Genomic DNA, 26,441 nt, shown 5'->3' on the forward strand with positions numbered 1-26,441 from the left:
ACCACTTGGTAAAGAGACGAATGAACTCTCAGAGTTTAAAGTCTCTCTAATTCATTACCATTACCACTTGGTAAGAGACGAATGAACTCTCAGAGTTTAAAGTCTCTCTAATTCAATACCTTCCTTCCTACCACTTGGTAAGAGACGAATGAACTCTCAGAGTTTAAAGTCTCTCTAATTCAATACCTTCCTTCCTACCACTTGGTGCCAGAGACGAATGAACTCTCAGAGTTTAAAGTCTCTCTAATTCAATACCTTCCTTCCTTGCTACCACTTGGTAAGAGACGAATGAACTCTCAGAGTTTAAAGTCTCTCTAATTCAATACCTTCCTTCCTACCACTTGGTGCCAGAGACGAATGAACTCTCAGAGTTTAAAGTCTCTCTAATTCAATACCTTCCTTCCTTCCTACCACTTGGTATAAGAGACGAATGAACTCTCTGAGTTTAAAGTCTCTTTAATTCAATACCGTTACCGTTACCACTTGGTAGCCATGCAAGTCCTACTACCAACACCCTATACTCCCATAAACCTCCGAACTGACCTACATATCGTCGCAGTCAAAATCGAATCGCATTTTCCAATGTCGATCGTCTGCATCTATTCACCCTGTGGGAGAATAACCAACCTCCAAAATCAACTTTTACAAATTATTGACCGTATCGAAAAACCGGTGGTGCTCCTTGGCGGCAACACTGGCAATACAAGAGGCTCAATACTAGCTGAGGTGCTAGTATTGAAACATGTGATGTAATCACCATGAACGACGGTTCCTATACATTCACACGAGGTCCATGGTCAGTTCCAATCTGGCCAGTAAAATCCGCTGGAAAACAGCCAGTGAACCTTTGGGTAGCGACCACTATCCAATCCTGATCAACCTCGGCGAATCTCAGCCAAAGACCTCACGAAGACCTCGCTGGAAATACACCGAGGCGAATTGGAACCTTCTCCGAAGTCTCGAAGACGAACGATGTCACAGAACTCCTGGGCATTATATAAATCGCAGCCACTGAGACCAAAGACTAAAGACAAACTCGATTCCCAACCACCACTCCAGAAACGAAGGGCGCAACAAAAGCGAGAAGAAAGACTTTTCGCGCGGTCAAGCGTCTTCCATCACAGCATCCAGACAAAAAAGCGGCCTTCCAACATTACCGTACCAAAAGAAATGAGTGAAGACATATAATCCGAAAACGAAGCAAGATTCATGGGAATCCTTCCTCGATAGCATCAATTCTGATCACAGCCCGGCAGAAATAGAATTGATGTAGAGTGAACGCACTAAATGGTGAGCGAAGATCCTTGAGTATCATCTCTCGAAATGCAGGTGTGATAACGAGGGTCCGACAATCTTGTGTAACGACGCCGCCTTAAGCTTATAGCCCACACCGATGCGTCAGTACTTCATTAGGAACGGTCCAAACAGCGTCTGCCGGTATCCAGCGGCAGAATAAGAAATGCGGCTCCCGCCAGCTAAACCTAAGATGGCAGTCCCATCGCGGGATAGGGACCTTGACAACCTACTGTTCCCGAAATACCTAAGTAACATAAACCAACAATGAATAATCACGAACTGGTTTTACGGCAACGAACTTTAACGCAAATCAAAGAACAAGAATTGGAATATGGAATGTATTTATGTTAGCTCAACAAGGAAAGCTGGCACAACTTGCTAGCGAGGCGCGACGCATGAATCTCTAAATCCAGGGGTTGGGCGAAGTACGTTGATCTAAGGTAACGGGTTTACTTCTCACTCCCGCTATTCTTCCAAAAATGGAGGTAATGTGAAGAACCAGCCAAAATTGTGCCCCCGTTTCATATCCCTCCTATCCGATCGATAAACTTTTACTTAGTCACGGCAATACATACACACACTCTTTACAGATACACGGGCCAAAGGTTGTGCAGTCCACTGATCATTCAACAAGAGCCAAAGGTTGTACCGCTCATGACAACTCTACACGAACGGATGATTGCGCCGGCTAGTGACCATTCTATCCTGGATTCCTCGAGTCGAGAAAGACGCACCACGCTAGGTATGAGGTACAGACTAGGGGGGCGTTGCTGATTAATGGTCAGCTGCATCCCAATAGGAAGTATCCTGTGTCGGGCACACGTACAGAGCATTGGAGACAGCAACATCCCAATTACGAAAACACTTGTAATACTAACCTCGAGCCAACCGCGAGTAATCGGTTACATATTACTAACATAGATAATAAGAAAAATTGTCAAAGTATTGAACTCCCGGCCCCGTGAGGCTAACGCCATATGAGCCTTGATAAAAATATATATTTTGGAAAAAAAAAATAAAACCAGCCAAAATGTGTTGAAAGTCACTATAATAGAGAAAAAAAATCTTAATGTTCGGAATAAACGCAGCACTGACATCGCGTCTGACCATCACTTTCTGGTTGGCGAGAACCGCCTACGCATTGTACGGATCCAACGACAGGTGGAAAGGTTTGGACGGCGATTCAACATACGCCGACTAGAAGATTCTGCTGTGAAGAGGTCGTTCGTTGAAGAGATGAGACTCGAGCAGAGGATATTCCGAAAGGTGGCAACGCAGAAGAACAGTTAACGGCCATCAAGAAGGCCTTCATCGAGAGTAGGGAAATCAACCTGGGCCATCTACGCACCCAGAGGAAGGAGTCGATCACGGATGGAACCAGGCGGAAGATTGAGAAGCGTAGGAAAGTTGAAACCTCGATTGAGCGGGCGAAAACCAGAGGAGCCAAGAACGAAGCCCATCAACGGTATGCGGTTCTGGAGAAGGAAGTTAAATGATCCTGTAGACGGGACAAGCAAGCGTGGGCGAACTCCCTGGATGACAAAGGGGAGAAAGCCGCAACAACTGACGGTATGCGCCTCCTCTACGATATCTCAAGGCGCCTAAACGGAGCTAGGATGAATCCAAGGAAGCCTGTGAAATACACGACCGAACAGTTACTCATCGACCCCACTGACCAGCTGAAACGCCTGTTTAAGCACTCCGAACAACTTCTTCAAGTTTCGACGTCCAATCAGCCATCAACATCTCGACAGGATCCGTCAAAGGTTCGACACATCACTCGTGGCCAAGGCCCCATCGCTGCACGAGATCGAAACAGCCATCCGATGTATGAAATCCAACAAAGCTCCAGGGGTCAATCGCATATCAACAGAGATGCTTAAAACTGACCCCATGCTATTCATACGAATGCTGCATCAAGTATTCTCGAATATCTGGGACACCGCGACATTTCCGGCAGGCAGGGCGTCTTTGTTAAGGTTTCCAAGAAGGGGCATCCGACTATGTGCGATAATTGGCGAGGCATTATGTTACTGTGTATTGTTTTGAAAGTTCTATTCAAAGTTATCCTAGAACGAATACATGAGAAGATCGACGCGACTCTCCGATAGCAGCAGGCAGGATTCCATGCCGGAAGCTCTTATGTGGACCATATTGTGGGTTGCTTTGGTAGCCTGTTACTTTGGAGTTACTTTGAACGACTTCAAGCTGGCTGATGACGTTGCACTACTAGCACAACAGCGCTCCGATATGCAGAGTAAGCTGAATAACCTTGCCGAGCGCTCCTTTGCGGCAGGTCTCAAAATCAACGTCAAAAAGACTAAATCCTTGGATGTAACCGTGGACAATCGCCCAACTTCACAGTAGCGGAGCAAGCAGTAGAGAACGTAGAAAGCTTTCAATATCTTGGCAGCCAGATAGCGTCGGATGGTAGTACCAAGATCGAGATAGTGCACGGATCAAGAAGGCCGGGGGCTGCTTTTGAGAGTTTACGAAATGTATGGAAATCTAACCGGATAAATTTTCACACCAAATTCCGAATCTTCAACTCGAACGTGAAATCCGTGCTGTTGTACGCCAGCGAAACGTGGTGTATATCAGCGGAGAACACCCAGAAGCTGCAAGTCTTCGTCGACCAATATCTGCGCTACATAATTCGAGCCTGGTGGCCTTACAACTCGATCTCGAATGTCGAGCTCCATCGTCGGTGTCACCAGAAGCCGATATCAACTGAGATTCGAGAACGCTAGTGGAAGTGGGTGGACATCGCGGCAGAGGCAGACTCAGGGGCTCGTGGCGACCCAGCCTCAACAAGGAAATCAAGGAAGTCTATGCGAGTCTGATCTGGGCCCAGGTTGAGGCTAAAGCGAGCAGCCGCCCAGGATGGAGATCTTCCACGTTGCCCCTCTGCACCACTAGGTGTGCGCAAGATTCATGAGTGAGTAAGTAAGTTCAGAATAGAAAAAATTGTAGGGGGTTGTATCCAAGACTCAACTTCTTAGGACGTAGGTTTATGCATTCGTTTTATTTAATTTGCTTGTTTATCATTTCGGATATCATTCATAAATGCAAAATCATTTCATAAATCACTCTTTATTAGTTTAGTTCTGATGAGCCTGAAAAGGGTAAAACATCAACCCTTGGCTTTGTAAAAGCAGTTCTAGAAGCAGCGATTTTCTCTTGTCTTTGCGAGAACAACATACGAAGTGGTCATATGTCGCAATTTGTTTATTTATGTCAATGCATGCATTGTACTGAGTATTCATTGCACTACGAGCGGTCTTATTCGCATTTGACATACACAGACTCGGCCATATGCATTTAAATATTTATTCCACCAGAACCCACCGTTTCCTAAACCACCTCAATATACCGTTCTGAATAATATTTCGGACAGCATCATATTTCGGACAATTTGATCTAATATCTTGAATTGCTTAATTCACTGATGATATAACTATAAAATTAATATCACAATTGGTTCTTTAGTTCCTTGGTTTCACTATCATTTTATATGAGAACTACATTTGAATTATAAAATAATCGGCAAAAACCTGACAACACTACTCATTATCGTTTGTGTTTGATGTTTGCTTAGCGTTAGCACGTAAAATTTACCCGTTCATAAATATTCATAGATTTCGGCTCCTTTAAACTTATGTAACTGAGCCTGTAAAAATAAACGAATTTATAAAAAAAAAATAAATAAATAAATATTCAAATTTTTCCCGTGTTTCATCAGCTCTCATCATCGTTAACAGTTTACTGTGATTGCTTGGTAAGTGTTTCGCAGTTGATTATAAAATATAATCAAGTGTAATGTAATTTTCGTCCAAAAAATTACAGAATAAAGTGTCCGAAATTTGTCAAAAATAGCAAAATATGTAGGTATCAAGTGTTGTGCTTCATGTTGTTTAGTGTTACTTAGTGCTATCGCACCTATAGCCATCTTCCGTGCATCGCGATAGAAAGACAATTTATTTCCACACGACGCTCGCCGGCTATTGCTTCGATTGTTTAGCCACCACCAAACGGGAAGTGAAAATTTTCCTCAGGGGATATGTAATATTTATACGCTGGCGACAGCGTAGTTACTGTGCAAGATTGGAGTTTACGTCGCAAATATTCACTTTTCGTTTATCCCTTTCGTTGTTTCTATTCTCGCGGCTGCATAAGTTGCTCGTTATTGACAGCACGGTTAGGGAAGCATACAAATGGACAGAACAAATGTATGGGGAAATGGTAATGCTTCCAATTTACATCAAATTGAACCACTTTGAGACTATGAGATTGTAGTTCCTTAGAGAATTTTCGATTCGATTGGTATGCAAATCGTCAAAATCCGTTCGCAGCAAAAATAGTTATTAACGTAAACTTTGTTTCATAAAAACCTGTTTCCTAATTTAGCACCCTTAATGGAAGACGTAGTCCTACGTCAAAAACATCTATCTTCTTTTTTTCATTAGGAGCACTGCATATTATTTGGTCCACGCAACTGCTCTACATCATCGACTGATTATTCGCTCAATTTCGCTTCAGGTCGATTGGTTACCCCTTATTACAGATTATTTCTGCCACGAAACAAGAAGGAAGAAACTGCGGGAATTCAGAGCTCTGCTTTTTGCTCGAGAACATAACGAAAAGAATTGCTATCCTACTATTCAATGTTCAGCGCAACATTAACGGCGTAAACGAATACGCAACACTTTCATGCCACAGTCATCATATGGAAGTATCTGTGTTGGTTTGGAATTCATATGGATAGAAATATTCTCTCCTAAGTCTAATATAGCATTCCAATAGATCTGTTTAACATTAGATTTATAAGACATTTTTTTAAAAAAAAAGCTTAACCATACCGTACTTGCGCGCAAAATCGTAACTCGTATATTCACAGACTATGCGTGTCTCTGTAATATTGCTATTGTGTATTTTTATGTATTATTAGTATTTATATAAAGAAAAAAATATATAATTGAATGAAAAAACTTCAGAAAATGTATTTTCTTTAACTTCATTCAGTTTTAATAGTCATTTAATTCAGCCACCTCATTGATTCTCAGTCTGCTAGACCGTATGCGCGAGGATAGGAGGATTAACCTATCTCGTTGTTATGTCTGGCTAAATCTAAAAACAAATCACGGGAATTTATTTAAATACATATTCTCTATCGACTCAATCCTCAAGAATAGCATGCAAAATTCATTCAATTCAAATGAACCAGATTATTTCCGTCATCCAAGGCTCAGTTCAATTAACATCTAAATTGAAAAATCGGTTAGAAGAAAGAAAACCACTTTATGGTATGCATAAATAATTTCTCGAAATGGTATTATTACAAAGCCAAACTAGGAATCACATTGTTGATGCATAGTGCAGATGTGTTCATCCATCGGGTGGTTTTACAAATGCCAAATTATTGAAAACAACATAAGCCACGGTGGAGATAATGGCGTTTATCTTAGATTACAATCAGTCTCTGCACGTCCGAAATTCGGAATTTCCTGTCGCACTCTATTTCAGCAGATTTCCCTTTTATGCTTAGCATGGTCTAGCACAGAAGCAATCTCTCCTGGCTAATGGTGCCGAAAGGAAAGGAATACAAACCACTTGCTTTTATCATTCATCGATTCAGTGTACGGAAAACGGGAAGCCGAACAAAAAGTGCCACGGAAACCCCTTTTAATATCAGCCTGGGTCAACCTGGGAATGGCATAGAGTGGAAAAGCGAAAGAGAAGAACACCTAAATTGGTACAGCGTATAACGTGAGGAAAATGAAACAGCAATAAAAATTGTATGTAAACCACGGCGGTTGAAAAATGAATTCTTTTCTGGTATTTTCCTCCGGCATCAGATAGGATCGAGTTCCAAATTTTGAGCGGTTTGGCTAAAAGCCACTGTGGCCTGGGCATGGACAGGGTGAACACAGAACAATGTTAATTTTTTATTCGCTAGATTTTCCGTTTGTTCCTCCCGGAAGGCGGAGGGATAGAAACTTCTCTTCCCAAACAGCATGAGATATGCCTTGAAGGATTTTTTTTCCAGCTATGCGACTCTTAGCTGAAATTCACTTCACGTTCTCGGTTGTGTGTTTTGGGGGAATTGCTTCACTTGCTGACCTAAACTAATCTCATTACTACTGCACTCGAATGCACCCAAATGGCTGTCGAATGGGCTATAACAGGAGCCTAGTTTACGACTGAGTGGGTTTGTGTATTTGGATTGCTGATTTCCTGATTAGACCGTACATTTTGTGATTTTTTGTGTTTCCGTATCTAAACATTGGTGCTGTGCTGTAATCTTCGGTTTTATTTTCGAACAAGTTTGATTGAATTGTTTTAAATTGAAATGTTGTTCACGTATGATGCAAATCATTTATTTAAATATTTATCAAGAATTTCGCGAATGACGAAGAAATTATTATTACTCAATTCTACAACATATCGTAGAATTGATCGACAACTAATTTTGATACCTCAAAAAGTGCAATTTATCATGAATAGAAAATCATACATTTTAGCAATACAATTTGGTTAAATTTTACCAGACGATTTGGCGTGGATTCCAGCGAATTTAATCACTGAGTTGCTGCGATTCCAACAAAATCATTTCACGATTATCGGCGTCTAGATTATATTGCCTCCGATTCCAGATTATACCGTTCCACGCGAAGGATACCAAAACAATGCTCATTAGATAAAAAGTTATAAAGTCTTCCGGCACATTGCTTCGCGCCAAAACGAACCACTGATGTGTCGGTGCCTGTTCCCCGAACCCTTCTATAGGTATCTGTTGCTGTTTGTCTTCAGCGTTCAGCTTCAAAGTGTTTCGTAAGCTGAAAGCCTTTGTGTATCAACCAAATCCCTATCTTACCACGCTCTAGCTCAATGGACCACCATTAGGATTGAAGAGCGAAACTTTTTTTTTTAATGAGGGGAAAACATTTTCTTTTATGTTCGAAGCGGATGTATTTTAATTATTATATTTTCCGGCAATAATTATGCTGTAACGGCAATTGGATGAGTACTTGGAAATGTTTTTTATCGCTCCTTCGCTTTATGCTGCATCGTTTGGTGTTGCCGTTATGGAAAATTGGTTTACTTTACTTACCTGTTACAGTGAGATTTATTCGATGATTGCGAGTAGGCGAATTTTGGAAATCCACCCTGCATCGGTAGACCTGGGGGAATAGATAAATATTCAAAGCATTATAAAGTATCGACATAAATGGATGACAAAGCATGTCTAACGATTTACTTAAAAATATTTAGATTTAGAACTCATGGAAAGAAACATGTGTGAACACGATTATAACGATATTTATCATATTCATTTAATCGTCTTTAAAGTCTTTCGCAACTAAAAATCTTGGTTTGATTTATTAATTCAGACAGACAAGCGAGTTTGTTTTTGGTTTTTAAAGATTTGCATGTTGCCGTTTGGCGCACTGTTTTAATTCACATCCAGTATGATTGATCCGATACGAACATACTAGGCTGATGGAACAGTTCACGTGACGATGCCATGTCAATATATGTCAATTATATTTCGACAATCAGATTTTTTCTTGGTTTCAAATATGTATTTGCTAGAGATGGTCGTCTTTTCTAGAAAGCATAGACTAGCGAACCAATGCTTCAACTTTTGGGTAAACCGATCACTCATGCTATGTCATCCAAGTATCTTGGGGTCCGGTTCGACTCCAAATGTACTTGGGGGACCCATATTAGGTATCTGAGTAAAAAAAATAACCGGCACATGGTGGGGAGCCCATCCCGAAGATCGTATAATGTTGTATCGTACAACTATTCTCTCAGTGATGGAGTATGGCAGTTTCTGATTTTAATCAGCTGCCAAAATACACCTAATTGAACTCGAGCGAAGTATTTTTGTTAATTTTCGATAAAAGGGTGAAACGGTAAATAATATGTCTACCCTAATTTGACGTTCCTAATGGTGTGTATGGAATAAAAAGGACACCTCACATTTTGTAAATGTGTACATACTGAATGTTACCTCCAAACTATTTTCTCGTGAAAATAGCCAAATCGCTGGAAGAAAACAAACCATCGGTGACAAACGTTAATTAACACGTTGAGCCCCGATTTTTTCATGCAATGTTTTCCATTCAGCCCGCATCAAGAGCATTTGCACAATATCAGTGTGAGTCCCCTCTCTCACAGTTTTTTATTGTATACAAAGAAAATATTTATTGGATTAAAAAGTAGTCGCACATCCTAAAAAAGCTCAACGTTAGTATCTAGGGACCGACGCGGGGCTTAACGTGTTAAATATTTGGAAGAATGTCTAATGACATTTCCGAGACAAAACGAAAACCAGGATATCACAGCGATCGGCAGAAATGTGCCAGCATTTCCAAAATGGAGTTGAAAGGAATGATTCAAGATGGGTTTATGTAGAAAAATTCTCAAAGTTCCCGAAAAATGCTCGGGTTTGACGGTTCCTGCATTTTTTAGTCTGTGAAATAAGATTTAATTATTAATACGACAACATAACTGGCTATGTTTGAATAGTTGACGTAAACGACAAAATGAACAAAATCGCCTTTCTCGTCTCTACGCATTCTACACAATGTAATACATATGCTCAACATACAAACAAACATTTTTAGTTCGAATCATTTGAGCAATTTTGGAAAATGTTGATGGGTCTGAGCCTAGGGGCACGGATGGGTTCTTGACATAGGACTATGAATGTGTGTAGTAATCGCATTTGAATGGAGTTTTTTCATTGTTCAAAATCTGTAATTTTTTCACTTTTGATACATCGACTGGAAGCCCTGAAATAACCGTTTCCTGTATAAACTTGTTTAAAGGATACAAGATACGGGTTAGATGAGATAACGTGGTAGAATCCAGAACCACATTCTATTCAAAAACGTACGCAAAAATACCATTAAAGCCATTACTACACTTTTCTTCTGTTTATTCAATTATGCTAAGAAGACAAAGAGTCATCATGCATCATTTTTAAACACAAGTCTAAATAGTTAAGATCAACATAAATATAAGCCAAAGTCAAATAAATCTATGACTACCGAAATATATTATATAGGGTTGGGGAAAAAGAAATGTCGTATTTCTGATCGAAATTTGACGCTTTATTTAATATACTTAAAATTATCCAATTTAATTCAAATATGCGCCGTTTTATTCGCAAACTTGTTGCCATTTAGAAGGCAGCTTCGTTATCCCCCTCTTATAACCCCCAACCCCCCCCCCCCCCCCACCTTATTTGCAAAAAACTCAGACAGCCAGTTTTCGCAAGCCTCCTTTGAGGCCACCTTAGTATCACCAAGAGCGTTTTGCATGGACCGGAAGAGTTGATAATCACTTGGAGCCAGGTCTGGACTATACGGTGGGTGCAAGAGGACATCCCATCCGAGCTCCCGTAGCTTCTGGCGGGTCATCAAAGATGTGTGAGGCCGGGTGTTGTCCTGGTGGAAAACAACACCATTCCTATTGATCATTTCTGGCCAATCGCCTGCTTCAAACGGTCAAGCTGCTCACAGTAGAGAACCGAGTTGAGGGTCTGGCCATAGTTGAACAGCTCATAGTGGATGATTCCCTTGCAATCCCACCAAACACACAGCAAAACCTTCCTGGCCGTCAATCCGGGCTTGGCCCGGCTCACCGCGCTTCGACCACGACTTTTTTCGCTTTAGGTTGTCGTACGTGATCCACTTTTTATCACCAGTCACCATCTTCTTCAAAAATGGGTCGAGCTCGTTCCGTTTCACCAGTGCATCGCAGGCGTGGATTCGGTCTTAACGATTTTTTTGCGTCAACTCCTGTGGCACCCAAACATCCAGCTTTTTTTTGGAATCCAATCTTCTGCAAATGGTTCCAAACGGATTGATGATCTATACCCAGTTCCTGCCCAATCGAGCGAGTGCTCACATGCCGGTCTACTTGGATGATTTCAACGATTTTATCGGTTCCCACGACGATTGGCCTACCAGTACGGGGTGTATCTTAGACAGCCACTACACCAGAACAAAATCGATCAAACCAACGCTGTGCTGTGCGAATCGTTACAGTATCGGGTCCATAAACTACACGAATTATGTCGGTCGCCTTCGTTGCAGTTTTACCTCGCAGGTAGTAAAAACGTAAAACATGGCGAATATCTTGCTTGGTGGACCCCATCTTTGACGCGCTATAACTTGAGACTGAAAAGGACAATCACAACACTGTCAAAACAACACTTGTATCACAGATTGTCGTCTTCAAATAGCCGTATAGTATGACCCGATGCGATAAGTACAACACAAGATATGTTTAAGTATTGTCATATATTGACAATATAGGACATGTCTTTTCCGCCAACCCAATATACAAAAATAGAATTTTGTCCGGAAAATTGTTTTTAATAACTTTATAGCCCGGTGATTTATATTAAGTATTCCATGAATGCTCTCTTGGGAACTTCGGGTAGTTGCTGTTGTGAATTGATCTCATTGGGTACTAAGTTCTGCTTATGTATAGATAAAGGAGAATATGCAAGTACATTCGAGGAAGTGAAACAGATTTCCTAGGAAGACATATATGGGGAGCATAATATTCAGATCGCGACTACTCAAGCTATCAGAATATGATATGCGTGAGTATATCCTTTCGATCTTCCAAATCAGTTAAATTCATTAATTCATTTTTTTTTTATTTAACCAAACAACATGCTCGATATTATGACATTCTGGACCACAATTACATAAATTGTTAGTAGCAAGACCTACACGATGAAAAGGTGAATTGAGCACGAATTGATTGGACAACATACAATACAAGAACTGATAAATGCCTATTATTGGTAAATGGAGTAAAATTCATTGAACGCATCAGCTCACATTATGAGCTAACGCCCGCATTTAGGCAAAAAGGGTGCTCGTTGAGTCGGGGAGGAAAGCGAGTGATTAGTGCAATCGAAAGAAAACATACCCATTTTAATCGTCAAATTGTTAACTTTTTCACTATGTTCATGTTTTAAGCAAAAAAAAAATGCTGGATAAATTTCCTGTCTCATGATATAAAACACAACAAATGTGGCAATAAAGATTTTGAGTAATATGCGTTTGAAAACTCTTAAGGAGTCTACATTTTTCGTAGAGTGACCCCCTTTATATAGAAATCAAAGACATATGTCAAAACGATTTCGAATAATCACAGATTGAACGCATAACTGACGTAGTTCCATGCAGCATATTAATAAGATTAGTAATGAAAAGAAAATAATATTGGTTCTCAGCATTGTTACTCATCAAATTTGACATGGGATCATTCAATGTACTCCACATTTACTCATACCGTACCATAAACAAACAAAAAAATCAGACATCGAATAATTTTCTTATTTTTATGACATAAATTTTATTACAATTACATAAATGGACAGCCCCGTTTTATCGTACGTCATCAATATTAACAATAGTTCTAAGACTGAATAGTATGCAGCCGATGATTTAATGATTCAGGCACAGCTGCCGTATAGAAATTTTACTGAAAGGACAGCTGTTTAATTGATTTGTTCGCTAGATGGTTGAATATTTAACCCAAGTTTAATAAACCAGAACAATAACATCTTTCAGACTTAATTCATATTTTACTCATCATTTCCTAATCCAATACGATAATTCTTATTTCTATTTGAGTCTATGGCAAATTAATCTAATAGTGATGCTACCGGTGGAGACGTTTTGACTATTATCGGGAATGTAAATACTAATACCACAGATAAAGCAACCTGGTGTTTACGTAAAGCTATGCGAACAAATGTTCATTAAATCGATTGATTGTCCGAATAAGTTGACGTAAGCATTTTCCAATTGGTCGGGGTTCTGCCAAAACGAACCAAGCGCCTAAAACATTTTTTTGAGATATTTCAATTTGAAGCTTGGGCTCCCACTAATTGACTGTGTCTGATCAAATCTATCATTTTATCGCTCACGTGTTACAAACAGGGTGTCGAACATAATACTCCCTTTCATGCTGTAAGCAATTGACATTCGTCAATTTATGATTCAGAACCTTTATGAAAAGGAAAAAAAATAAATTTCGTTGCTGCTAGGCACGCAAAACTTCGTTTTCCAAGGTCATGCTAACTATTAATATCATTTCACAACACATTAGTATTTCGTAACGGCTCTGGGCTAATATCTTGAATTGTATATATATTGGCTCACTTTTGCTGTTTTTGACAAAATAATATCTTGATAAATAAAAATAAATCGATTTAACACAATTTTGAAAAATGCAGACCAGCCTCTTAACACGCTTTTACACTTCATGGTAGTCATTTGGCTGTCTTACATACCAGATCCCGGCGACATCTGATTCCAGAAGCTGTCCGAAACAGAAAAATCTGTTAAAGATTCGGATCTGCCTTTTTGGAGAAAACGAACACTATGGTCCGATGCCATATTGTAGGTTCATGGCTCGCTTTGGTTGAATGCAATTTTGTTTTTTTGCATTCTGCTACACATAATTTTTGTTTTGGAGCTGTTGTCAATTGTCCGAATGACATGGTCATTTTACAGTTGATAGATTATTATTTTCTGCATCCAGTGCACAATGGTCCAGGAGATGCATTTAAGTGGAAATTAGCATTCAAAAATAAGGTGACCAAAATTTTCGATGAAATAAAAAATCCAACTTTCTCATCTTTATAGATAAAGGTAAACATAGTTCGACAATGTTGTAGCTCCAATTATTTGAGACATCTTTGTAGAACAAAGTTTTTCTCTATCTCTTGAAATAACCGATATAGCGCCTTTTTTTCTAAGTTACGTTAGGGTCATCATGAAAAAAAAACTGTGTTTTTGCTCTAACTTTTATTTTTCAAATTTTACATGCAAACTGTCTTCGAAAGACTTTTAGAGCTTACTAATACAAACATTTTTCGATGCAGAACTTGTCAATATCTAAATTTACTAAAAGTTATTGATATTTCTTTCCAAAAACATGTTCTTTTCATTTGTATGTCATTCATTCTGGGGCAAACGTAAACAAAATATATTGGCGGTCTTTGAAAGAGCATATCTCACTCTACATGATGTGTGATCATTTTTGTGTTTAAGTAAATTAAAATTTTTTGTGTTTTTTTTTGTTTGAGTAAATTTTTTGTGTTTTTTGTGTTTGAGTTAATCAAAATTGAAATCATGAGTTTTAGGGTAAAATACCATCAATAACCTTGAGTAGGATTAAGATATAGACATGTTCTGCATCGCAAAATATTGGTATTGATAAGCTCTAAAAGTCGTACGAAGACAGTTTTGATGTAGAATTTGAAATATAAATGTTGAAGCACAAAGAACACGTTTTTCATGGTCACCCTAATGCAACTCAGAAAAAAGCTTTAAATCGATTATTTTGAAAGATAGAAAAAATATTTGTTCTTCAAAGTTGTTTGAAATAACTAGGGTAAATAACATTGTTCAACTATGTTTATCTCTATCTATAAAGATAAAAAAGGTAGAATTTTCATTTCATCGATAATTTTGGTCACCCTATTTTTGATAACATAAAAATGAGCGCTCTATCATATGTAACAACTTTGTCAAGAAAGTTTTTATCTATAAATATCTCGCACAAAGTTGTTTTTAGCGCCTAATATCTGAGTTGCATTAGGGTAACCATGAAAAAACTCTAATTACTCTATTTACTCTAACTTTTATATTTAAAATTCTACATCAAAATGGCTTCGTACGACTTTCAGAACTTATCAATACCAACATTTTGCGATGCATGTTAATATTTGGTTTTTTACCCTAAAACTCATGATTTCAATTTTAATTTACTCAAACAAAAAAATAACATAGTTTTGAAAATCACATATTATATAGAGTGAAATATGTTCTTTCAAATTCCGTCAACAAACATTTTTTTATTTTTGCCCCACAAAGAATGACAAACAAATGAAAAGAGCATGTTTTTTTTGGGAAGAAATGTCAATAACTTTGAGTAAAGTTGAGTATTGACAAGTTCTGCATCGAACAATATTTGTATTAGTAAGCTCTAAAAGTCTTTTGAAGACCTTTTTTTATGTAAAATTTGAAATATAAAAGTTAGAGCAAACAGTTTTTTTCATGGTGACCCTAACGTAACTTAGAAAAAAAGGCGCTATATCGATTATTTCAAGAGATAGAGAAAAACTTTGTTCTACAAAGATGTCTCAAATAATTGGAGCTACAATATTGTCGAGCTATGTTCACCTCTATCTATGAAGATAAGAAAGTTAGATTTTTTTATTTCATCGACAATTTTGGTCACCCTAATTTTGACAACATAAAAACGAGCGGTCTATCATGAGTAACAACTTTGTCTGAGACAGTTTTTGTCTGGAGAATAACTGTCAAGCTCTAAATGCTAATTTCCACTTAAATGCATCTCCTGGACCATTGTGCAGTGGTGTAAGTAACTCAATTTTGAAAAAAATGGCGCTTGGTTCGTTTCGGCAGAACCCCGACCAATTGTTCCATTTAATGTTTTTATTCATAAATTTGCCTAAGCTCTCTTTTTACCGACAATTCCAATACTGGGTAGATTATTTAAGTGGAAATATGGATGGTTATGGCTTTAGGCCGAAAAAACAACAAACATGCGTTTTCCCAAATGGTGTTGGTGATCACGTCTCCTATGCAAACATGGGCAGATAATCAGTGTGCATTTTATGCCCAGTGCTATTTTTATCAAACTAATGTTTTACAATAGTTCTATTCTATGAAAAAACATCCAATACCCAAAAGAAATCGATGACCGTTAGCTTGCTTATTTCAAAGCTGCGTACAAATAGCTCATAAATAAGGTTATAAATTACATGACGTTGCATTTCCGCTGATAAAGAAGCTCTGCTCAAACAAGTTGAATCGAGTCCTTGTATCATTCTTGGAATATTTTGACCACCAAAGGTTAAATTTACAGTATTGTCAAGCATATTTCGCCTCCGGAATGATTTGGCATAAATTATCTATCAAAAAAAAAAGTCTTTGAATGATGATGGTGAAGGTGCTGCGATTGGAACAAAATAAAATATATACACTCACCCCTTCGTCGTCAAGCTGGATGTTGTCCACCGTTAGGGCTGCGGGTTTCGACACTGTCACGAAATAGGCCCGCGGTCCGAACGCGGCCGTTTCCGACCAATACAGGGCTTTGGAATATTGTCTCCCTCGAACGTCGTAGCTGTGGATGAAAGTAAGTCAGACATCAGATAATGAAAAAATTAAAATATTCGCTTTTAGTCAAAACATTCGGCCCTGCTCTGGGCAACACCGTATTCCCCGTTCGGAATTTGGATAACACTAGAGCGCTGTATGTTGGCGACGTTCGCGCAAACTGTAAAACTTTTAATTATCATCACAGTATGTTTCATAATTAGCTCGACGCTTTTTATCTTTTCATGTTTTTGATTTCCCAGGTAAAAACTCACTCCAAGCGGTATTATGCCGACGACAGGTTTGGCCGTCAAACCAAAACCAGAGAGCTACGGTGAAATCTCGGTCGTAGCGAACACCTTTTCGCTAATTGTCCCTCAATCCCCCTGATCCCATCACTCGGTGGGATAGCTCTGCACTCTTTAATTAGCTAACCGAGCTTGGGTTTGGAAAAACGGAACGTGCGTAGGTTATGCAATCAACGACCGTTGTGTCGGTCCACCCGTTCTACAGATTCTAACAAAAACGGCACGTTCTTATTTGAGTCACGCCAACGCAGCAGAAAATTATGAGCACAAAGAACACGGAGAAAATGACCATTCTCGAACATACGCCTCTCAGCATAACATTTCCCCACCCTCTCCCTCCTTCCTACCGCGGGTGGGCTCGACTATCCTTTGTCGAGCAAATTCAAAAAAAAAAAGATACATCCGCTCGCTTTTACTTTGCACGCTTCACATGATTTTCCATTAAAATAAATTTTTAACACCTTTTTTGTTCTTTACGTTTTATCCCGGTGGATGGATACCTTCGAGGATTTTTTTCTGTTGCTCTCTCGAACGGTGCGAGCAGAAGACAGAAGTTCACACATATACACACACTCACTACTAAATTCATATACTTGGCGAAGAGCGCCGTTGGAAACTAAAACAAATTAGGTTCGTTGAGTATGTTTTGAAAAGAATATTTTTCGCCAGAAGATAAAAACAATTTATGCAAATACTGTTTTGCTGAAAATTCATGGTTCATATCATCGGCATCGTTATTGTTATTCCCTCAATGTGTCAACATGACAAACATGTTCATCAATTTGAGTGAAGATCCTGGATTGAAGAATTGTTGTTAGTTCTTTCTGCAAATAAAAAATTAGTTTTCATAAAATGTCTTCATATAACATTGCACAATAGTCCAGCAGGTGCATTTAAGTGGAAATTAGCAAATAGAGCTCGACAGTTATTCTTTAGACAAAAACTGTCTTTGAAAAATTTATTACATATGGTAGAGCGCTCATTTTTGAGCAATCCCAAATTAAATCGTCCTAAAGATGCAGATTTGAAAAACATGTATTTTTGATTCGAATGAAAGTTTGTATTTCGTTTGGGTTGGAGGAAACATGGGTTGTCCATAGCAATTGGGATTTTTTTTTTTACTCAAGTGTAGCTTTTGAAAAGGGCGTATCGATTTTAGTAAAAGAAATGTTTGATAATGTATATAAAAAAAAATGAGTCTTACTGAAATAGTGTCTTAGAAAGAGTTATAGAGTATTGATGTTAAAATGTGAAAAAATATACACTGAGAAAAAAAATATTTTTTTTACTTAAAAAAACTGTAATTTGCTATATCTAAAATATTTATTTTTTAATTTGAAAAAAAAATCATATAAAATAGAAGTCATGTAGAAAATTTGAAAAATGAGTCCAAGATGGTAAAACTATTTTTGACGAACTTTGTGGAATATTCAATTTTTATAAATGTTCGAAACTTCGAATTTTTGTACCTTTTTTTTTGTATTTTGTTATTTTTAGCCACAAATTATGAATTCTGATGTGATTTGAAATTAAAAAAAAGTTCTTCATCAATCTCATTCTAAATGCAGCCATTCTCGAGATATTTGAAAAAAAAAATCTTATTTATAGTCTTTTTTAATTTATTTTTTTCCTTTTTTATATATGTATTTTTTATTTTTTTTATTTTTTCATATAAAATAGAAGTCATGTAGAAGACTTAAAAAATGAGTCCAAGATGTTAAAACTATTTTTGACGATCTTTGTGGAATATCGTTTTTTATGAATTTTCGATACTTCGAATTTTCGTATGTTAACAATCATTTTTATTATTGGGTGATTTCAATTCACATGGTGTGGCCTGGGGGGCACTATATGATGATAACCGTTCCTCAATCATCTACGATCTATGCGATAATTTCAATTTATCAATTCTGAACACTGGCGAAGCTACAAGAGTACCCAAGCCCCCTGCAAGAGAAAGTACACTAGACTTGTCACTCTGTTCGTCTACTTTATCGTTAGATTGTATGTGGGAAGTAATCCAAGATCCTCACGGTAGCGATCACTTACCAATCCTTGTTTTTATTGCCAATGAGATGTGTCCACAGAAATTGGTCGAAGTTGTATACGATCTTACCCATAATATTGACTGGGAGAAATTTACTAGTATTATATTAGAGAGCATCAATTCGACTCCTGAACTTCCACCTCCAGAAGAATATGATTTCATTGTTAGTTTGATTTACCACACTGCCATTCAAGCTCAAACGAAACGTTTCTCTGGTGCAAAACTTCGCCGACGCCCTGGTGCTCCTTGGTGGGACAAAGAGTGCTCGGATGCTTATTTCAATAAATCCTCTGCTTTCAAAATTTTTCGCAAAAATGGCTCAATGGAAAATTTTGATAAGCATGAACTTTTGGAGACCAAATTCAAAAATCTTATTGGAGCGAAAAAACGCAGTTATTGGCGACGATATGTTAATGGTTTGTCAAGGGAAACATCTATGAGTACCCTGTGGAACACAGCCAGGTGTTTGCGAAACAAAAACCATACAAACGAAAACAAAGAGTATTCAGACCGATGGATTCTTGATTTTGCCAAAAAAGTATGTCCAGATTTTGTCCCTGCAGAACACATATCTCTTAATACATCGTCTTCCAATAGTAATAACGAGACATTGTTTTCTATGACTGAATTCTCACTTGCACTTCTTTCGTGCAATAATTCAGCTCCTGGTTCCGATGGAATCAAATTCAATCTTTTGAAGAACCTTCCAAACGTCGCTAAGAAACGTTTATTAGGGTTATTTAATAAGTTTATTGAGCAAAATATTGTCCCTATCGAGTGGAAACAAGTGAGAGTAATAGCCATTCAAAAACCGAATAAGCCAGCTTCCCACCATAACTCATACAGACCAATAGCCATGCTATCTTGCATCCGTAAGTTATTGGAAAAAATGATACTCCGACGTTTAGACGAATGAGTTGAAGAGAATAACTTTTTATCAGATACGCAGTTCGGTTTCCGCAAGGGCAAAGGGACAAATAATTGTCTTGCGTTACTTGCTTCCGAAATTCAGACGACCTTTGGTAATAAAAAACAGATGGCTTCTGTTTTCTTAGACATTAAAGGGGCGTTTGACTCAGTATCAATAAGAATTTTATCCGATAAACTTCACAACCATGGATTTTCACCAATTTTAAACAACTTTTTGTTTAATCTGTTATCCGAAAAGCACATGCACTTTTCTCATGGAAATTGTGCCGTTTCTAAGTCCTCATCTGTATAATTTCTATATTAATGATATAGATGATCATCTTGCAGATGGATGTACTTTGAGGCAACTGGCAGATGATAGTGTTGTATCCATATCAGGTACTAGAACTATTGCAAAGACCGCTGCAAATTTCCTTAAATAATTTATCTACATGGGCTGTGAATCTAGGTATTGAATTCTCAACTGAGAATACAGAAATGGTTGTATTTTCTAGGAAGCACCAACCTCCCGAACTTCTGCTTCAATTGTTCAACAAAACCATCGTTCAATCCAAGCTTCAAATATCTTGGAGTTTGGTTTGATGCTAAATGTACATGGGGAAAACATATTGCGTATCTGAATAAAAAATGTCAACAGAGAACAAATTTTCTCCGGACAGTTACTGGAACATGGTGGGGTTCTCATCCAGAAGACCTAATACGGCTGTACAAAACTACAATACTGTCAGTCATGGAATATGGTTCGTTTTGTTTCCGTTCGGCTGCTAAAACCCACATCATTAAACTGGAGAGGATACAGTATCGTTGCTTGCGTTTAGCCTTAGGGTGCATGCAATCAACACACAACATGAGCCTTGAAGTCTTGGCAGGTGTTTTACCATTGCAGGTTCGGTTTTGGGAACTGTCCTAACGCTTCTTAATCCGAAGCGAAATCATGAACCCATTAGTAATTGAGAATTGTACGAAGCTTCTCGAGTTGAACCAACGGTCGAGATCCATGGATCTGTACTCTCATTACATTTCTCAAGAAATAAAACCTTCAGCAGTCAATAATGTTAGCTTTCCGAACTTTTGCAGATCTTCCGTTGATTTCGATCTTTCTATGAAGGACGAAACTCGAGACATTTCAGATCATCTTCGATCATCGTTAATCCCTAATATTTTCGCTTCAAAATATAACCATATCAATTCCTCAAGAATGTTTTTCACTGATGGTTCAAGAATCAACGGATCCACTGGTTTTGGTATCTTTAATGAACATTACACTAGCTTTCATAAACTTGAAGACCCTTGTTCAGTGTATGTTGCCGAACTGGCTGCAACATATCATGCAATTAAGACCATTGAGTCCTTACCACCTGATCACTATTTTATTTTCTCGGATAGTCTTAGCAGTATACAAGCCATTCAATCCTTGAAACAACAGACGAAAGCATCATATTTTCTTATCGAAATTAGGAATGCATTGAATTCTCTTGTTGATAAAAGTATTCGAATCACTTTCATTTGGATTCCTTCCCATTGCTCTATTCCTGGTAATGAGAAAGCGGATACACTCGCAAAGATGGGTTGTATGCAGGGCACAGTTTTTGAAAGACAAATAGCGTATCGGGAATTCTTCTCCATTTCCCGACAGCAGTCACTCACCAGTTGGCAAAACCAATGGAACAGAGATGAGCTTGGGAGATGGCTATACTCTATTATCCCCAAAGTTTCAACGAAGGCCTGGTTTAAGGGGTTAGATCTTGACAGAAATTTTATTAGAACTATGTCCAGATTGATGTCCAATCATTCCGCGCTAAATGCGCATCTCTTCCGCATAGGTCTTGCTACTAACAATTTATGCAATTGTGGTCAAGGAAATCATGACATCGAGCACGTTGTTTGGTCATGTAATGAATTTTGCAATGATAGAATTAAACTGGTTGCCGATTTAGAGGCTCAAGGAGTACACTCAAGCATGACAGTTCGCAATATCTTAGCTACTCGCGACCCTAATTTTATGTTCCCCATATATGTCTTCCTATGAAGCGCTAATGTTATTATTTAGGTCACATCTCCTACTCCCACTGTCCATTCTCCCTTCCTTTCCTATTACACAAGCAGTACTTAGTACCCGTTGAGATAAGATCATTACAGGATCTATTAACATAACAAGGAGGCACTCACTACCAAAGGATACCGTTGCTACATCAACTGGCGATGTAGTTGTTACGACCCACCACAGGCACTGTTCAAGACAAGGATAATATCGACGAGGCAACGAAGGAATAAATTATATATTTTTTTATATTGCACTGTAGTTTTAGCTAATTAGACTTAAGTTAATAATTATGTAGTTATAATATATTTAAATAGTTTTAAAATGTATTGTTTGATGGTGGCTTTTTATCCACTTGAGCCTAATTAAATCAATAAAGGAAAAAAAATCATTTTCATTGTCTTTTTTATTGACATGGTATAACAGTCATGTTTATGAAATTTTATGAATTTGCTTATAATTTTCCAAATACATCATTGTGGTAAAAATATATGTTTAGGAGTTACGTTGAAAAACATCGGAAGACATGTGGGTCAAAACTCCTAAACATAACATGGGTAACTACATTCTACTTTCAAACTGTCTTCGAAAGACTATTCGAGCTTACTAATAGAAACATTTTGCGATGGTTGTCAATATATAAATCCTACTCGAAGTTATTGATGGTTTTCACCCAGAAACTCAGGATTTCAATTTTAATTTACTCAAATATAGAAAATTACAATGCTTTGAAAATCTCACATTATGTAGAGTGAATAATAATGGTCTTTCAAATGCCAAATTCAAAAAATGACTTTTCTTCAAAAATTCAACATGTCAACATATCAAGTTCAAGGCTATTAGCTAGTTTTTTTTTTTTTTTTTTTTTTTTTTTTATCTTCGCTTATTTTTCGTCGGCCTATTTCCGCCACTTCAGTGCCAATCACCGACATCAGGGAGGCGACTCCACCTGTTCCTACCTATCAGACTCAACAACTCATGAGCCGGGCCAACTTTTTTTACTTCCCCTCCGAAGGAAGACGTAACCAGAGATTTTTCGCCTCAGAAAATCTCAACGACGCCAGCTGGGATTGAACCCAGACCGATCGGATTGTGAGGCTGTTACGTTAACCGCACAACCACTGGCGCCGTCAAGTTTTTTTTTTTTTTTTTTTTTTTTTTTTTTTTTTTTTTTGGAAAAATATAATTTTTTGATTTTAATTTTGTGATTGTTGACTGTATTTGTTTTTTATGGTTTACATGGTCTCGGGAACAAGGGCGCTATATTTTTTTATATTTTTTCCTTGAAAGCTGAGTTTTTTTACATTATTCTTCTTGTTTAATGGCATTAACGTTCCTAGAGGAACTTTGCCGTCCCAACGTAGTATTACTTGTGTCATTTTTATAAGTACTTAGTTGAGATTCCTATGCCAAATAACACGCCTTGAATTCCTTCTGAGTGGCAAGCTCTAGAGTACGCGTGACCACAGTGCAAGTCGGAGGAAATTTCTTGAACGAAAAATTCTCTCGACCAGAACGGGAACCGAATCCCGCCAGGTTTTTTTTCTACATAACATATCTCAAATTCAAAGAGGAGTTATGTTTTTGTCTTATTTTGTCTTAGTTATGATTTTTCAAAATTCACCGATGGTCCGAAAAATCATTTTTCCTCTTTTTCCAAAAATGACTTTTTTTTAAAAAAAACATAATTTTGAAACTACTGGGCCAATTCAGATGATTGATGAACCAATTTGAAGTCAATGTTGGTCTCCTTTGAAAAAATATCACACTTCCGTAAAAATTGGATTCTTGTCGCATAGTCCAGTCGTCCAGTCGCATAGGAATATCGAACAAAAAATAAAAACTTGTTAACTTGTGGTGGAAAAAGGGGGAAAAATGATTTTTCGGACCATCGATAAATTTTGAAAAATCATAACTCGAGAACAAAAAATAACACCTGCCTGATTTTTCTATATGTTATGTTAAAAAATCCTCAGCTTTCAAGAAATAATATAAAAATATATAGCGCCCTTGGTCCCGAGGCAGTTTGCATAAATTAAAATATAACAGTAAGAGCAAAAAACCAGTTTTTTTTTCGTGGTGATCCGAACGCATCTTAGGAAAAATGCGCTATATCAGTTATTTTGAGAAAAAATCTACAAAGTTGTTTACAATAACTGGGGCTACAACATTGTTCAATTATGTTTACCTCTATCAATAAAGGCAAGAAAGTCAGATTTTTTATTTCATCGACAATTTTGGTCTCCCTATTTTTGATAACATATGGAACAACTATCATCTATCATATGTAACAGCTTTTTCAAAGACAGTTTTTGTCTAGAGAATAACTGTCGAGCTCTAGATGCTATTTTCCACTTAAATGCACCTCCTGGACCAATGTGCTAATCTAATGGAGCGCTTCACGAATCTTTTTTTTAATAAAACGAACGAAACAAATGAAAGTCAAAAACATTTTAACAATCATTCAACACACGACACATGCTACTTATCGGTTCATTGTGGAATACTTATTCGATCACTTCCAATTATACCCCTGAAGAAATTTAAATACTCGAATTTATAGGGAATTATGAATATTTCCGTCGTCAGTTCAAAATATAGGGTGGGGTAAAATGACATAATCCATGAACAGAACGCACCATAACCACGGGATGAGACGTACCAAAACAAACGAGTTTTCAGAAAACATATGCTGTGCTGCGCTTGATTTCAATTTTCATCAGCGCGCAATCATACAAACACGTATTCTATGTTGGTACGGAGTACACCAAATTCATAAACAAGAGAGCGCCGAATGAACGCAGCGCAGAATTCAGATACTAAACATGGTTTGTCACTTGTGTGATGCGCGCCTCATTATATACACACACATCTAATTGTAGCGCCCGCTTTATCTTCGGTCGTTCTAAGAAAAGTATAAAAACAACAGCGCGCCTCCATATCAACCGTACGCGCTTGTGTGATAATAACTCAACAGACAAAGCTAACCAGATTCATACGACGCAGAAAACCCGGCGTAAACCACGGTGCAAAAACTGAGCTGACAACAAAACATGTGTTTCGGAGCGTGCTCATTCGCCAGAGCACATGGGTTTACGAGGGTCACTATTTATATTTCGGGAATTGGCAACACTGATGTCATGTGAGTCCATCTGACGGTTCCATCGTAAAGTTTGACATTTTTGACGATATACGTACTCAGAACATTTTGTCATACGGACGCTATTTGTTTATTTTATATTTAGTTGAAAGTCTGGTCTCGGCAAAAAATAGAACTGAATCGTGAACATTTTCGTGCGATGATTTTTTACGACTTTCGACGTGGATTATCACAACAAGAGTGCGTCAATCAACTTAATTTGACTTTTGGCGATGAAGCTCCATCAAAAACCACTGTGTATCGCTTGTATAGTGAATTCAATCGTGGTCGTAGTTCGCTGTCCGACGAGTTTCGTGAAGGTCGTCCAAAATCGACTGTAGTGCCAGAAAACATCGATGCTGTGCACGAAATGATTAAGCAAGATCGTCATGTAACCTATTGTGAGATTGAGGCATCCCTAAGCAATAGTTCCACCAGCATATATGCGATTTTACATGAACACTTAGTTGTGCGAAAATTATGTTCACGTTGGATCCCACATAATTTGACAATCGCTCAAAAAAAAAAAAGGCTCGTGTCGATTGGAATAAATGCTTTGAAAATTGGTTTAAGCGCATGCAAAAGTGTATCGATCATCGTGGCGAGTACTTTGAAAAACAATAAAAATATATTCGCAGCTTAACTATTTGTTTTTGTTCCTGATCCCGAAATATAAATAGTGACCCTCGTACAATGAATGAGAGCTCTACTGAGTACAAAACAAATTGTTACACATCAGCACTGCGTTGCATTCTGAAGACTGAGCACAACGCACCTACTGATTCGGACAAAATGCTTAAAAATAAAAAGTGGATGATACACACTACCCATGACGATACCACTTTTAATTTCTGTTCTCAATGGACTGTGTTCAGCTCAAGGTGTTCAGAATTTCAGTTCTTACCACTTAAATATCTAAATCAAACAATATTTTGACAACCACGAAAAAAGTTGCCAAATTAGGTGACTTTCATGAATATTGTGATTTGTTGGTCCAGTTCACGAATTTGTTAATAGAAGAAACCACGTTCCCTAACGAAAATGGAAAAATCCGATCCAATTAACCTTTGCTCCCGTTCGAATAGATGATCAACATTCTTCTTTTCCTCCATCTGGTACGCTAAATCTCAAATTTATTTGTGCGTTAACATGAATCCATATATGATGTGTTACACTGGATCTTCCCTTGTTTTGCAGTAAATGCTGCCTTGAACCGGCCCGGCTTGAACCTTGAGACCAACTAATAGTTCCGTTTTTAACACGTTCGATGCCCAAAGCGACTTTTCTTAGTCTCTTGCGGAGTCCAACTTGCGTATAAATCATTTGATGAAGATCAAACTTAGTTTGTAGACAGCTTTTACATGATCTGGAAATATTTTATTTAATTTGAAGATGAGTTGACAACAGTAACACATGCCAAAGTCATATTATATCAGTTTCGCAAAAAGTTGCAGTACAAACCGTCCGCTCTATAAATTAATAAAAAGTATAGTGTAAACATTATAATGAT

General features: G+C 37.8%; 1 protein-coding gene across 6 annotated transcripts in view; it reads right to left on the reverse strand.

Moving 5' to 3' along the window:
• The window catches only part of LOC129769468 (uncharacterized), a 565,408-nt gene that overhangs the window by 214,213 nt on the left and 324,754 nt on the right, over positions 1–26,441 (reverse strand). For all 6 annotated transcript variants that reach the window (XM_055771806.1, XM_055771799.1, XM_055771792.1 and 3 more), the window contains 2 exons: positions 16,356–16,494; positions 8,408–8,477 (listed from right to left, as the gene is read on the reverse strand). In XM_055771806.1, the coding sequence (XP_055627781.1) occupies positions 8,408–8,477; positions 16,356–16,494 (209 nt within the window). The remainder of the gene's footprint in view (positions 1–8,407; positions 8,478–16,355; positions 16,495–26,441) is intronic.

The sequence above is a fragment of the Toxorhynchites rutilus genome, chromosome 1 (assembly GCF_029784135.1).
Source record: "Toxorhynchites rutilus septentrionalis strain SRP chromosome 1, ASM2978413v1, whole genome shotgun sequence".
Classification (NCBI taxonomy): domain Eukaryota; kingdom Metazoa; phylum Arthropoda; class Insecta; order Diptera; family Culicidae; genus Toxorhynchites; species Toxorhynchites rutilus.